At 45.5% G+C, this 15,518-nt stretch overlaps 1 protein-coding gene across 3 annotated transcripts in view; it reads right to left on the reverse strand.

Moving 5' to 3' along the window:
• Positions 1-15,518, reverse strand: part of FANCI (FA complementation group I) — a 34,608-nt gene that overhangs the window by 2,276 nt on the left and 16,814 nt on the right. For all 3 annotated transcript variants that reach the window (XM_048865665.2, XM_048865667.2, XM_075133169.1), the window contains 18 exons: positions 15,088-15,156; positions 13,780-13,881; positions 12,501-12,686; positions 12,281-12,402; positions 11,661-11,825; positions 10,704-10,883; positions 9,133-9,296; positions 8,624-8,703; positions 7,930-8,046; positions 6,748-6,799; positions 5,800-5,927; positions 5,566-5,634; positions 5,327-5,417; positions 4,544-4,728; positions 3,184-3,240; positions 3,043-3,102; positions 2,164-2,247; positions 597-692 (listed from right to left, as the gene is read on the reverse strand). In XM_048865665.2, coding sequence (XP_048721622.1) covers positions 597-692; positions 2,164-2,247; positions 3,043-3,102; positions 3,184-3,240; positions 4,544-4,728; positions 5,327-5,417; positions 5,566-5,634; positions 5,800-5,927; positions 6,748-6,799; positions 7,930-8,046; positions 8,624-8,703; positions 9,133-9,296; positions 10,704-10,883; positions 11,661-11,825; positions 12,281-12,402; positions 12,501-12,686; positions 13,780-13,881; positions 15,088-15,156 — 2,007 coding nt within the window. The remainder of the gene's footprint in view (positions 1-596; positions 693-2,163; positions 2,248-3,042; positions 3,103-3,183; positions 3,241-4,543; positions 4,729-5,326; positions 5,418-5,565; positions 5,635-5,799; positions 5,928-6,747; positions 6,800-7,929; positions 8,047-8,623; positions 8,704-9,132; positions 9,297-10,703; positions 10,884-11,660; positions 11,826-12,280; positions 12,403-12,500; positions 12,687-13,779; positions 13,882-15,087; positions 15,157-15,518) is intronic.

Here is a 15,518-nt window from a genome sequence, read left to right on the forward strand (position 1 = left end):
CCTGGTCACCTTCCTGCCAATAACAGTGTGTGACTGTGGCAGTCCAGGTGATGTTTTCACACTCCCTTTCTTCCATCCTGGGTGTGTTCAACATCCCCTGCCTCCACTTTCAAATGGGCAAAGCCACCTACCTTAGGGGTTTTTTAAGGGGGTGGGAGTAGGCAGAAACCCTAAATGTGTATATTACCCTGATGTCATCTCAGCTGAGAGCCTTGGCTAGGGATGTTTCTTTCACTGCAGTTGAAATGAATGAGCAGAGCAATGGCATTAACCTTTTCAGTTTCTACTCAACAAGAAAATACAAAATGGCTAAGTCCTCAGAAAGCGTATGCTTCTCCAAGTGCCTGCATTGATGCCAGCTGCCTGAATGTAACATCAATTTAGAATAGAAAGTCAGGCCAGGATTTGTGAGAAAGTTGCCATGATGGTGAATTCCTTCTATGACCAGTTGCATTGATAACAGCTGTAGTAACATTCATTTAGAAAACCAAGAAGAGGTACAGCAGCCTTTCACAGTGATGTTGCTTTGCTGTATGTGTGTCATCTGTCCTTCAGCCACGCAGAGCCACAGACTGCTGCAGAGGAGGACAGATTACCTTTGACTTTTTGGAGAGGTGGATAAGAAATTTCTCATACTGCTCTATAGCAAAAATCAGGTTTGGGATTGGCTTGGTCTCCCGAAGCACCTTGGCCTGTAATACAAAAAACAAAAAAAAAAGAGAGGTTGGACATGAACACTGAAGGCTCCCATAGTAAACTTAATGCAGTGTGAGCAGCCCAGGTATGTACACATTCATCTGATCCTCAAATTGCAGACATCAGTCTGGATTTCCATAACCAAATGGAAGAGATTTTAAAACCTATTTACCACAGTTGCCAATTGCTTAAAGGCATTATACAGAACTCCACTTTCTCATGTCAAGGGACATAGTCATAGAAATGGAAGGGACCTCGAGAGATCATCAAATCCAGCTCCTTAGGCTGAGGCAGGGCCAAGTAAACCTAGACCACCCCTGACAAGGGTTTGTCCACCTCCCCTGGAATTAGAAAGTTCTTCCTAATAGCTAATCTAAATTTCCCTTCCTGCAGATTACATCCATTACTTCTCATCCTGCCTTCAGTGAACATGATGCATCATTACTGTAATTCTAGCTAGCCCATCTCTGGTTCAGACAACCCCAGATTGTCAGTGAACGACTTCAGTACTACACCACTGACACCATCCCTTCCCCTGTACCAAGTATCAACTCCATACCAAACCTTGCCAATTTAGGTTCAGGATTGTTTTTAAACCAACTGGAGCAGGTATTCCATGGTACTTCTCCATGGCTTTGAATTCTTCTGACCATTCCCGAGCTGGGTTTTTCCGTTTGACAGCACCCATTTCCAACTCACTGCATTTCTGCTCCATTTATTTTCTGTTATGACCTTCACTTCTAATAACCAACCAGGAGGCAGCATCCAGCTCCAGGTAAATCTGCTGTCCTTAGCAGCATCACTTTACCTTCAGGGAGCAGTGAGGAAGTCATTGTCTTTGCTGTCCTCACTACTTTTTGCCAGCAAAGCACTGGTTCACTTGAATGGCACAGGAGTGTCTGAAATTTGACCAGCTGGTAAACATAACAGTGGATAGCAAAATGCTTTGATGAATATGAAGGGTCACACACCTTTAACCAGTGTAACTAACCCTCCAGTTCCCATTCACACTTTTCCAACTCAGTCACTTGCAATTGCAATTATTGACCTCATTTAGTCAAACGAAGTGCTCCATCTTTCTCAGGAAACTCCAGCAGCACAGAGAGCCCATCAGCACATTGAAACGGAAATGTGCCGGTATTGCCAACCCCAAATGTTCAGAAAAAGAGTCAAGCACCAAAAAGTCATGAGATTAAAAAGCTGCTTTTGTTGTTTGCCTTGTTTTTTGAGCCTTTAGGGTGGCACTGGGGTCATATTTTCAAACTTTTCTCCACAGCCAGGAGGGCTACAAACTTTGTTTTTACTTAAATGAAAGGTGAGTTTGTGGTGTATTTACCTGCCTTCCAGAGACAGAGCTTTAAGAAAACACCAACCATCACAAGCTCCATGATAAAATCTTAAGAATCGACAACATTGCTATTTCCGCTGCATGCAACCAGATTCTAACAGGGAGTGAATCAAGCTCACCATGACTGTAGCAATTGCAGCAGTTTCATCCTCTCTCTTCTTTTTCTTCTCCCCTGCAAAGCTCAGGCTTTCACTGTGGATGTTCTGAAGGAAGAAAGCACAGGGCACAGCATCACAGGGCTAGCAAGAACAGCCCGTAGCCAAATCATGGCAGACAAATGTCTTCTCTACGTGGCTAGTTCAATGTTTACAGCTCACTGAGGGATTTGGAAGTTTACAGAAGTGAGAAGCTAACAATACTGCCAGAGCCAGGGATAGGTGTTTATGCCAGCTTCCCCCCATTCCTCCCCCAACTCTGCCAACATAGCTTAACCCCGAGCTCCAGCTCCGGTCTCCCCTACATGGCTCTGGCAATGCCCTTTGGCCCTGACCTGAAGCGCCCCTTGCTCAACCATACATAGACGTATCTGTCAAAGTACCTTAATCCTGACCCATGCCATCACCTTGAGCAGAGATTGCCAATTATATTAATGTATATGGTGTGTGGCTGTGTTGTATTTGGAGTCTCTCTTCCATTTGCTGTTAATACTAATACCAAACTTGCCCAAAGAAGCCACATGTCAGTGTCCACACGTGCATAGAAATAGAAAGTGATCCAATACATGGCTTAAAGACCAGCACACAGCCACTTCCCTCCCTTTCCCAAGCTGAAATCAATATTCTTGCTCTGTCTGCGCAGAAGTTTAATCCCTTCATTACTGAAGAAGAATGTGTCTCTTGCCATGCTTATATGGGGTAAGCTGAAGCTTGGAATGATCACAGCCTCAAGCCACACCATGGAGGGTTCAGAAATACAGGCAGTGCTGATTTTCTCATTGTTCCTGCTACTCCCCTTTAGTGCTGAAGCATGTGTTTCCACAGGAAACTTAGCCCACTTACCTGTACATATGTGATGAAGGCGTAACACTGTGGAGTCAAATGGGAACCGGAGAGCTTCACCTATGAAGGAGCAGAGATACCAGTGTTATTCCTGAAACAAGTCAGTGCGCTTATCCCTCAGCATAATAAGGTGGCACTCACCAGCTTTTCCAGCCTCCCTGAAATTGTGCCTAGGCCACTGCGGCAAACTTGGAGATACTGCAAGAAATACACGAGAGTGAGCTTCCTTCAGACACCTCCATTCATCCCCTGAAACTTGTCTTTCCAGGCAAGGGCTGGAAGCAATTCACTCTGTGATATTCCTTGTCCCACTGAGCACATGGGAGAGGGAATTCAGATGAAAGCAACATGAAAGGCTCCCTCTACTCAGAGGACTAATTGCTTCCCTACTTAGGGGGCAAGGGGTTATCCTTCTCTGATGCAGTCACACCTTACTTGAACTTGGCAAAGTGAAGTTCCTGTCCTGTGCAAATGTTAGAGGAGGCAAAGGAGGGACTGTGAGCAAGGGGAATGTTCACTGCAGTGCAGGCTAGATCAGTGTTTCTCAACCTTTCCAGACTACTGTATCCCTTTCAGGAATCTGATTTGTCTTGTGTACACCCAAGTTTCACCTCACTTAAAAACTACTTGCTTACAAAAATCAGACAAATATACAAAAGCGTCACAAGCACACTATTACTGAAAAATTGCTGACTCTCTCATTTTGTCTGTATGAAATTTTAGTTTGTGCTAACTTTACTAGTGCTTTTTATGTAGCCTGTTGTAAAACTAGGCAAATATCTAGATGAGTTTATGTACCCCCTGGAAGACCTCTGCATACCCCCAAGCGTACAGGTACTCCTGGTTGAGAACCACTGGGCTAGATGTTTCTGAGGTTGCCTTTGGAACAACCAAACTGCACTGCATGAGTGCTTATAGGAAGAACCTCTGCAGCCCACACTAGTTAGGATGGAAGTTACAGGAACTATCAGGGTGTAAGCTGGTCACCGGTGGGACAGAGGAAGCATTCCCCACACATCATGCACGTCACTACTGCTTAGGGGCATAGGGAATTCTTTGCCTTCCTCCAAAGCATCATCTCAGACTAAATAGGCCATTGGTCAGTCCTTATGTGCTAATTTCTACATCCTAGGTGTCAAGCCATGGATGGGATGTGGGAGGGGGGGAAGTTGCATAGTGTGAATGACACATGGTTCTCCAGTGAGGGGCCTGAAAGATTACAAAGCATGCAAGAGCCGCTCCCAGCCAAGGGCAGCATAGCTCTGCCCTTACCTACTAAGCAGGAGAGAGGCACCCTTTGTCTTTGCTAGCGGCCGCCACCACCTAGAGGCTAGGAAACTCATATGCATGCTGCCACTGGAGGAGGATGAGGACTGGCATGACTACACATCACGTTGACAGTCCCAAGCTGCAGATGAGCTGCTGCCACTGTTAGCTTGTTGTGGGGAAAGGGCAGAGATGTTTAAATCTCATCCTGCCAGTTCAGCACAAGAGCACTCACGTGTTTGATGAGGGAAGTGAGAATAGTGTAAGTCTTGCTCAGGCTTCTCAGCAGAGTATCCACACAGCTCCCAGCAGGAAGGGCTGTTTGCACCAGCTCATGGTAAGCTGTCAGCAGCGTTCCCAGCTGCAGGATTATAGCCTTCTCCAGAGACTGGATCTGGCTTGATGCCTGAGAGGAGTCTTCTAAAAAGAGAAGAGATAGGTACATCCACAGCACATATACACTGATGTTTTGGGGGAAGTGAAGTAAAAACCAGCAGAAATTTTGCTAAAAGTGGTGCTAAAACAACCCCCACTTCTGCCCTTCTCAGAACTAAAATGTAATCTGCTCTGGTCAGTGAGCTAGCAGTAGCCCCTTGTGCCCTGCCATGGGACATATAGGTTCAGTCCAGTGACCCTTCCTGCTCCTCCCCACCACAATTAGACAAGCAGCTTTCTCCTGAAGTCACATGCAGCCTGCAAATATTTATCCCAAAACCCAGTTCCCAGCAATCAACACAATACTAAGATGGCAAAATACAAATGTCCATCTTCATGTGAGAGGAGGGCGGGGGGAGAAAGGGAGGGAGAGTATGTGTGTGGGATGAATCCGTGTAACGATTGACAACTCTTACATTTCCCTCCTGGGACCAGCACAAGGGAGGCGCCTTCACCATCTATGTCAAGAAGCCATCTTAGTAAGTTGGCTGTTCAAAACTGTGAGGTGTTTCCTTGATATTTATCTCTGTCTTTCTTTTGTGGAGCTCTAAGGCCACTGCAGAGCAGAGGGCCATCTCATTACCTGGTGTCTCCAATACCAAGTGGTTCTTAAGCTTCTTGATCAGCCAATCCACCTCATCAAGGACCTTCTCTGCTTGAGCCAGGACCAGCAGCTAAGGAAAAAAGAGAAAGCAAAACAGGTTTTTGGAACATAGTTTAGCACATTAGGAGTTCTGCAACCCACATGTACCAAGGTGAGTCTTGGCACCAGCTGCATAGTAGTAGCAGAGACTAGGTCTTACATATACTGTTCCAACTCACACAGGCAGTAGGGGCTGCTGTCTTGATGTTCACGATAGCAAAATGTGATGGATTCTCCACTTCCATATCCTGTGGGGAAAGAGACTCTCTGATAATCAAATCTTTGGATTCAGTCACATGCTGCATGTATTTGGGCCTTCTTCCAGGGATGGAGTGCTCAGACACACTCCACCTCGGCCTTCGCAGCACAGGCGACGCTAAGCTTACACGGAGAGCTGGGGTTCTGGCCCGCACCTGATCTATGTCTCCAAGGTGAGCGTGGATATCCTGGGCGAGCTCACGCAGCAGGCCGACAGGGCTTTTGTAGAGAACATGGAGATTGAAGAGCAGGGTCAGCAAACCCTTACAGCAAGGGGAATCCTCTGCAAGAAAGGAGAGGAAATGACAGTCACCAGCCATGACACTCCACTGGCTTTTCAACGACTGTCAGTCATCCTGCTAGGATGAGATCAAGCATGCATTTTACTATAGCCTACATTTTAGGAGAGAGAGACACAGACAGCTTAGGCGGTACAGAGACACACTGCATTAAACCCTTGTTAAAACACTGTAGTTACAAAAGAGGAGCTTGGAAGTCAGGCAATTTAAAGTTAAGGTTCCACAAACAGCCTTAGCTCTGACCCTACATCCCTGCCCAGTACCCTTAGCTTATGATTAGTCAGATCAGGAAGTTAGAGACATGAGGTATTTCAAATAATATATACTTCAAGGGGGAATGAGGTACATTGGACCCTTCAGCTCATAGGGGAATGGTGACTAGGAAGCAAATGCTATTGCACTGCAAGTTAAAGGGGGAGATGTTGGAATTTCTAGTCATCAGCAAGCAGTTGAGTGACCATAAGCTGGGACACCAAGTCCGAGAACAGTGGCTATCTTTACAAAACAAAATCCAGTCCTAGACAGCTGAAGAGGGAAGGGAGGTGAAATGAAAGATACCCACCCAACATTCAGCCGGCTAGCGCCACAGAAGATAACTCTGAAGTGGCCCTAGCACATCCCGTACTATTATCTGCAAATCCAGTCAGTAAAACAAGGCTTTAAGCTTGAACCCATCAAAAGGATGAACGGAAGAGGAACTCGGAGCACAGTATCAGAGGCCCAAATTCAGATCTAGTGTGAGCAGATGCAACTCCATTGACATTAGTACCTCAAGTCTGAATTTACTCCAAAAATCTTACTCACCCAGACTGGTTTCCTTGCAAATCTTGACTGTCCAAGAGAACAGCTGTATGAACTACACAAGGGAAAAAGGGTTTTACATGAATGCAGTCACAAAGACAATGCTAAACTGAAGAAAATCAGTTTGATTTCAAGAAATACGCTCAGCACAACAGTAACCAACCATCCATGGAAACCAACAGAGGCACCTCTAGCAGAAAGATGCCCAGACAGGGTCTGTGGAGTTCTACACCTAGTGAAGAGCGGTAGATGCTTGTTTCAAGACGATGCATTGCACATGAGGGTCTGTGGTCTCCCCTGGACACAGCCTCTTACTGAAGAGAAGAGTAACTACAGTCTACTCCATTTACTCCAAAGTAGGTGAGGCCTTCATGTTCCTGGCAAATTTTCAATTTCGCCGTTGGCTGGGTAAAATTTGCTCTCCCTTACTATAGCCCTTTAAATGTTGTATGTATGTGTTAGAGGGGTTAAGCCCTCAACCATTCTTCCTTGAAGAGATGGGGCTAGAGGGGCCCCGCAGTGGATCTGTACCCATATAGAAGAAACACCACAGTTTGGCATGATTAGTAGCTACTAGTCAGGAGGCCAGGTAGCAGGGATACTGTAGTCCAGGCTTGAGGTGTGTGTAGGAAGGGGCCAGGACTTCTGCAGAAAGGCAGGGATTGCTGCAGGTCAGGATCAAGGTGCACTGTCAGAGCTGCGCAAGGGGTCTGGACTGGCATAGCAGGAGGATGGCAATCAGGATGGGGGGGGAGGGGACTGTCTCTCTGTCACAACTGGATAGCACCCAGCACAATAGGGGTAGGGGCTCTAGGTGGTAGCGCAATACAAATAATAAAGGACAATTAGTAGAGGTATCACAGGGAAGCATGTACAGCATCTGCCTACATTATGGCTCCAGCCAGTGCTACTGCTCCCTCATTAATTTAGCCTTCCTAAAACGTGTCATTCCTGAAGACATTCAGTATTGTAGGCTAAAGTTTGGCTGCCAGTTATCCTGGCAGCGTTTGGTCTGCTTGCAAGCACACAGGGGAATGAACATTTCAAAAATCTTCCCGTCACCATCTGGGGGTCTGCAATCAAACCAAGCTGACTACCTTCTCCCCGTGTATCATGGGTGTTCAGACCCCACTACTGCCAGCACCACACACATTCTCACCAATCACTAACAGCTCTGCTAAGTACCTGTGAAGAGGAGGGCTCCAGTAGCTTGGACAAAGTGGAGATAATGGTCACAAGTGATAAGGCTTCCTTGCTGTTGAAGTCATCGCCAGCACTGCTGAGCTGGTTCACCAGAGACCTCTGATCATGGGGAGGAAGGACAGAATCCAGTACATATGCATGCCTGGGCCATTTTAGGAGGCAAGTAACCAAAAGCCTCTGAGACTGGGGCATGTAAAGAAATCAGCAGCCCCCCCCAGCATAGGCAGCACCAACACTGAAGGAGAGCAAAATTTCTTACAGAGATAATCAAGATGCTTTTAGAACATATCCGTGAGCATCTGATTTTGTTACAAGCTGTTAAACAACAGCTAATTTCTACTTTAGTAAGGCTCTTACAATATTCACTGAGGTGTGGATTGTACCTTTGGTCCGTAGAGTTGCTTTCTTATGCAACGTACAGACCACATTAAGAGAGGGATGCAGCTCCTTATACGCACCCCGCTCAGTCCCTATATGCACTAAGTCTTACTGAGCTTCCTAACAGGTGTGAAACTCTTCTGAAGGTGCCAGTGAATCACTCAGTGGGTCAGTCACAGGACATTTTCTTTTCAGTTGGTAGCAGGCTAATAGCCTAGGCAAAACATCCAAAGGTACCCCCAAATTAGCTCATGCTTTGAGACCACTCACTACCCACAGTGACATTTCTGCTATTTACCTGAAACTGTCGGATCTGAAAGGCAGCTTTCTCGGTGACGTTAATATCTTCCTCTTCCTCTGCATCATCATTAGCAATATCTGAGAGAGAGAGATGATGAGTTAAGTGCTGAATCCAGCATACAGGATTTAGTACAGACACATACACAAGCATGCACGCACATTCTCCTTTGCGGTGGTGGTAAAGGCCACAAGTCTGAGGAAAACATACTGGAGAATTGTGGAGGGCAAAAAGGATGGTTCAAGGCAGGATTTCAAACAGGAAGACCTCCAGTCATGCTCTGCCAACAGAGACTATTTGCTTGCTTCTATTGAGCCCTCACATCTCTGGGACTGGCCTGAGGCAAGGAAAGCCAGCTGGAGCTCAGTGACCAGCATCACTTCTGAATGACATGAGGTCAACTTTCTCCTTATCCAGGGGTCCTGTGCAAAGCCTCCACAGCACATCTAGCCCCATTAGTGAGAGTCTAGGACTGAGCAGACCTGTTCTGTCACAGCCAAAGTGCCTACCCAATGCCCGTAGAAACTGTGGGGTCTTGGACTTGTAGAGCTGTTGCACTGTGTTAAATATCTTCAGCAAGCCCTCCAAGCACAGCAGTGAGATGCTCTTGCCCTTCTTCTTCCCAGACTCTTCGACTGCAGTTGGAATTGAAGTGTATCTCCATAACAGGACCCTGTAAGGGGTGGGTGGGGAGTTAGTTCACATGTTCTAGCATAGTTGGTTGCACAGCACAAGAACTGGAATAGAATCAGTTCTGGACTCTACAGGCTGGATCTTCTTTCAGTACAATTGAACGGGAAGAGAGTCATTTTAAAGGCAAAATTCGTTTTGATACAAGCTTCACAGCCATTGTTTTCTATGCATTCTTCCTGTTTGACCCATCTGATCATTTTATTCTTCCTTCCCCCCATGTGCCTATTGACTTCCTGCTCCTACTTCAAATCCCTCTTTAAAAACTCACTCCCTTTCACATGGCCTTCCCTCCCTCACTGGCTCAGTGTGCCCCCTCCCCATGTCTGAACCTTTATCACTGGTGTCATATTTGTCAATTAGACTTACGCAACTTACCACAAGGACTTTGTCTCCCTACAGTTTGTGTTTTTGATGGGCCAGATATCTGTATTGGGCTCTATGTAAATAAGATGGTGAATGTACAGAAAAGAGAAACTAAATAGAGAAGTCTTGAAGAATGAGAAGTGTTTGGTCTGAGGGGGACCTGTAATGTAAGAGTCTTCCTGTTCTCAACCACCAAGAATCTTCTTTCCCCTTCTTCCAGCCATTTCTCTCTCCACACAATCCTTTACCTGCCATGATGACCCTTCTCTGGTTTATCTTACAGCCTGATCATGAAAACTCCTTTATTCAGATGGATAGTTCTTAGCTAACATGTGTAATTCCATTGGCTTCAATACAACTATTGACATGGGTAAGGATTGTTTGCACAAGGAGGAGTTTGCACGATCAGACAGAGACTATAGGTTCTTTAGAACTGAATGCGTTTCTTTCTTTCTTGATGTTTGTGTAGCATGTAAATTTATATTACACAAAAGTGACTTCTAATCAGAGTGGTACTATATTGTCATCTACTTTCTACCACCATCAGAGGAATGAGGAAGATACAGGACTAAGGCTTTAAACTCAAAGGGAAACAGCCAATGTTTGGCTAAAAGTGAACTCCTCTTTCACATATAACTATTTCAAACTGTAACTGGAGTGGGGTTCAAACTAAACTGCCTCCCAAAGGCCTGAGAAGCCTGGTCTATAGCCATTCTAGTTTCCTACTGTGAGTAACAAATTAACTACCAGAAGTTAGCTCGGTTTTACAGGGAATGGCTCTTCCATCTCTCTCATTATCTCACTTGGTTTATCACTCACTTTGATGGAGAAATCAAGGTGTCTGCTGCTCAGATGTCTCAGGAACACAGGAGGCAATTTTGTTATAATTTGGTGCTAATTACAGTTTCAAACAATTGCCACTGACTATTGCCCTTTCAGACTTTTACATGAGAGTTTCAGGTGTTAAAAAAAACAACATATTTGCAGTCCAGCATTCAAGTCTCCAAGCTACATAGAAACTCACCGAGTAATTTTGCAGAGGGTTTGGAATATCTTCTCTGGATTCTGGCCATCAGGTCCATCTGTTTGACCCGTCTCCTCCAGCTGTTGCACCTTCTGCAGTGCTACACTGACAGCGTAACGCATGAATTCACTGCTGGAGCGCAGAACAGCCAAGCTCTCCTCATGGCTTTGGGCACTATCCCTGAAGAGTCATATGAACATTTTAAAAACACCTCTGAGTCTAGGGACACACCTTAATGTAATGCAGAGGCCTAGCCTATAAGCATTTCATCTTGGCACACCAGAGCGCACCGTTGGTGGGTCACACAGGGCCCTGTGTGGAATGTAACTGTGTATCTACGTAACTGTTCTTTTTTAATTTGCCACATAAATGTGCTTCAGAATCTGAACTTTCATTTAAAAGAAATAAATTGAGTCTCCAGCCCAACAGCAAAATCCTCTCCAGGGAGGAAGCAACATAGTCCCGTTCTTCATTTAAGCCACTTGGAGCAAATATCCAAAAACAGAATTTTAACAGCCTCTTCAACCTCACTCATATCCCCAGTTGAGTACAAGTGGCAGTCTGCTCAGTAGAGGCCAAGAGCCAGAACAGCATGGGGCGCTGCATGTCAGGACTGAGGGTCACTGGTTTTCTGAGGGTAGGGGATGGCCTAGGACTGGAACATCAGAGGCCCTCCAGGGCAGCATTAAGGGGCACTGATACAGTTGAAGTGTGACCCAGGAAAGGAGTAGCAGGAGGAACTACAGATCAGGACTGAGGGTCATGAGGCGGCCAATCTGCACAGCTCCAGGCTGGTCGGGAGAGTGCTCCAAGTGTACTGTGTGCAGAAGTGACATGCTGCACCCCCTGTGTGTGTGCAGTGTGTACTGCTCAAAAAGGTAGGCAACCTACAAACACCACAGAAGTGAGTTTAAGGTAATATACAAGTCAGAGATAAACAGGCTGTGACAGTTTCACCTGAACAAAGCTGTGAGTAGAGTGGAGATGAAGCTCATGGAAAGGAAGCTTCGGGCTGTTTTATTGGCCAAGGATAACTTGTTCTTCCCAGCTTTTTCCTTCAGGATCTCGGAGAGTTTGCTGTAACACTTAAACAGGCCTAGAACATCCTCAAATTTGTTCTTGCTGCAACATCACAAGAAGGTGGTAAAAAACACTGATAATAGAGACCAAAATGCTACAATTTCTTCATGGGAACTTTTATTAATCCAGTTAGAGAAGATACTTTCCAGATGACGTATGAAGCTCCCTATCCTTCCAATACACAGTTCAGGTCCCACCCAGTCCATACTGGCTTGGCCACTTCCCTTGTTTCAAAATCCTAGTGAACTGTGATAATGACAAGTACAGTGATGTTCAAAACAAAAACTCTCCGTAAGGTTAGGTGTAGATTTGCACCACGATGTGCAGGGAATGAGCTATGAGAAGTCATTCACTGTTCCCCTGTTACAGTTGGTGGCGCTGTGCTATACTTGCAAGGTACACTGAAGACATTGTCCCAGACATACTGAATAGCTAATGAATTCCTCTTAACTTCACCAGTGGGTGAGTGTTCTGAAGGATAGGACTTGACACCTTACCTGAAATTCCCTATGTTAAAGTTATACTCAATCAGGACCTCACAAACTCCCATTACCAAGATGGCATAGATATTGTTCTTCACGCCAACGCCAGAAGACAGAGAAAAGTCTGCTGATTTATCCTAAGAGGCAAAATGAAGAAGTGAAAAACCCTTCTAAAACCCCATAAGAATCAAGAATCTCCCTGTTCACCTGGCCTTGCTGAGAAAATCTGAATTACCAGTTCAAAGTCCTCCAGTTCACTCTTGATCATTCGCCGTGTGATAGAGTCCAGCATCTCTTCAAGGTCTTGTTGGAATCCCACATAGTCATCATCCTCGTCCTCTTCTTCCTCAGCTTCGTGGCGCAGCTGCATGGTGCTCTTGTACCAGGCTAGGCAGTGCTGGATACAGCTGAGCAGATGGGCCTGAAGAAAGCAGTCACACAGGATATTATAATTCACTGTGCTAACAAGGGCTTAGCCAGTGGGATCATTCCAAACCTTCTAGCTGGACAGAGGGAGACTGGTGCAATGGAACAGGATTCTCCACAGCAACAGGCTGGAACACTATAGCCAGAGGTGGAAAAGCCACAACAACATGCTTCAGAAGTTCATAACCTATGGGAACGAGCATTTCTTACTCACAGCTGAGGTTTTAAAACAGAAGTGCTGTGGTCCTGTAACCTCACATATGGGCTTCAAACAATGCAATATACTCTGAATTCCAACAGAGGATCCCTCAGTGCATGTTTTCAGCTCACCTACCTCATTACCTGAAGTCCTACATCATAGCTGCCACTCACTGTCACATGGCTTGCTGTTCAACCTATATCTGAATTATTTAAGGAATATTAGATAAGAGTGTGGACAATAGATTTCAAAGGGGTTTCTTCACCATTTCTGAGGCTTCTGGTCTCTTTCCAGTCACACCTCCCTCAGCATGGAATGGAAGATTCTTCAGGAAAAAAAGCTAAGGGCTGGATTTGAATTTGGCCCCTTTGAAACCCTGTGAATTTTTGGAGATCTCCAGTCTGTCCTCAGATTAGGAAGGGAGGGAAATGCATGCTGAGGGAGCGAGATCAGAAGAGAAGAGACAGACTCCTTTCCTGTGCTTCTGTACTAGTTGGTGCTAAGCTGCAGGAGACAAGAATGGGACTGGCTCAGTAGAGGATAACAGCAGCAGAACCACATTATTGCTATGGCTCCTTCCATCCAGGGCTATCAAAGCACTATAGAAACAGTAATGAAGTAAGCACCATAACATCATGGATATTATTTCCATTTTATTGATGGGAAAGATTTGGCAGAAGAAGTGACGTCACCTGCCCAAGTTCACTGCAGAAGAACTGGATTCAGTTTCCAGTCCTGGTCTCCAACTCTCCAAGCCTGCAGGGGCTGAGCTTAATGAGAAAGAGGGAGTGATGAGAAAGAGGGAGTGACTTGAGTCAGTCAACTGCAAACCTAAAAGCCAATGGAATGAGTGAGCTTTAAAGAGTGGAATACACTGTATATCTCTTACCAGTGGTTCCTGCAGAAATATTTGGTCTCCTTGAGCCACGATACATCCCTCAAGTTTCAGTGGGGGAAGCAGGTCTGGTTCGGGCTCATAGTATCGCTTTATCTGCCACAAAAAACAAGGAATAAAAAAAAATAGCTAGTCACTTAGTCTCTGTGCCTCTCAGTTCCCCATCTGTAAAATTAAGTACAAATATTTCCATACCTCACATTAAAGACTGTGAGGGACTGAGGACCATGTAAGTAATTGAGCCATTAGCATAACATGCACCTGCCATACCATTCATTAGAGTGAATGAACCCTCCTCGGCAGCTCATACATCCCTGAACTAGAAGCGAACTTTAATCCTCTAAGAGCAAGGACCACAAATGGGGTTGATTTATGTAGTCTTGTTGCAGCTATGTTTAAGGGCACTCACTGTTCCCTTGGTTACCTACATGCAGCAACACTAGCATTTTACCTCTTCAAAGCTGACAGTTAATGACTAGAGAGGTTTGCAACATCACCCACTCCTGCATCAGTGGATGTAAATAATTGCCCCTGTAATTCTGCACCTACAATGAACTACAGGCACAGTCAATCACACATATGGGGTGGTGCACAAAGGTAGTTAGTTATTTAAGTGCTAACAGTAGTGTCCACAATTAATTACAAGTGAGATACTGAGCCTGAAAAATGAAAGGCCATAGCTGAAAATCCAGCCTAATAAGTTTAGATTGCTTCGCACACTACAAGGGAACAGGCAAGCTAGGAGCAGTGCTGAAGTCAGAGGGGAGAGGGACAGAGGTGTGCCCCTGGGAGGCGATACACCAGGGCAAAAGAAAAGTCCGTAGCATCAGGCTCCCATTGACAGGCCCCTACTGCCTTGCAGCTGCCCAGCTTCAATTCTGGGTCTAGTCTCAAATCGGTGTACTGGCAGGGTTGGGAGTGGTGGAAATAGTCAGCCGTGGCCTCTCCAGATCATGAAATAGAAGACATGTTGACATGTCTCAGAGAAACCACCACCTGCCTAATTGGTGGGGAAGATGTGACCATGACATGTGTGACAGAGTTGAGAAGAGTTAATCCATCCTACAATGGCACAGAGAGCCCTCCTCCAAGGGAGGACAGCAATGACTATTATTATGTAAGTAGGTCTCTGTGGACAGTTATTGGAGAGCAATCATTGTGCAGTCCATAGGATCAGGACCAGGCAAGATACATTTTCCTGAGGAATTTGCATCTCACACTTTGCTATGTACAGTCTTGGAATTCCTGGAGTCCACATTTCCTCCCCTGCCATCTTTCTATTGCTCTGTGAATGTACTTTACCTGAGACAGCAGTGTTTCCATTATGGAGTTACTCAGCTGAGAGTTCCTGCGGAGGACATCATAAAAACCCTGAAGGTAGGGGAGAGAGACAAATTTGCCAAGATTATCAAGAGGAGGAAACAATCCACAAACATAATTTTGAGCTGCAAGGCAACAGTGAACTTAACCCTTTCGCACTGGAAGTAATCGGGAGCTAATAAAGTTGTGTTGGGAGTGCTGGAAATACTGGCAAAGTGAGACAGCACAGGAAGAAGATACAGATGTCTTACATGGAGTCCACACCCAGGTGGTATCCCCTTAGTACGGGTAGCATCAAGCCCCAAGTCTGACTTTCAGTGTTGGAGCATTAAGTGGCACGATCTTAAAATTTCAACCTGTCTCTGGAGCAGATTTCACAAATACAACATATTCCAGAGGGCAATCCATAGGAG

Source organism: Caretta caretta, chromosome 10, assembly GCF_965140235.1.
Source record: "Caretta caretta isolate rCarCar2 chromosome 10, rCarCar1.hap1, whole genome shotgun sequence".
Classification (NCBI taxonomy): domain Eukaryota; kingdom Metazoa; phylum Chordata; order Testudines; family Cheloniidae; genus Caretta; species Caretta caretta.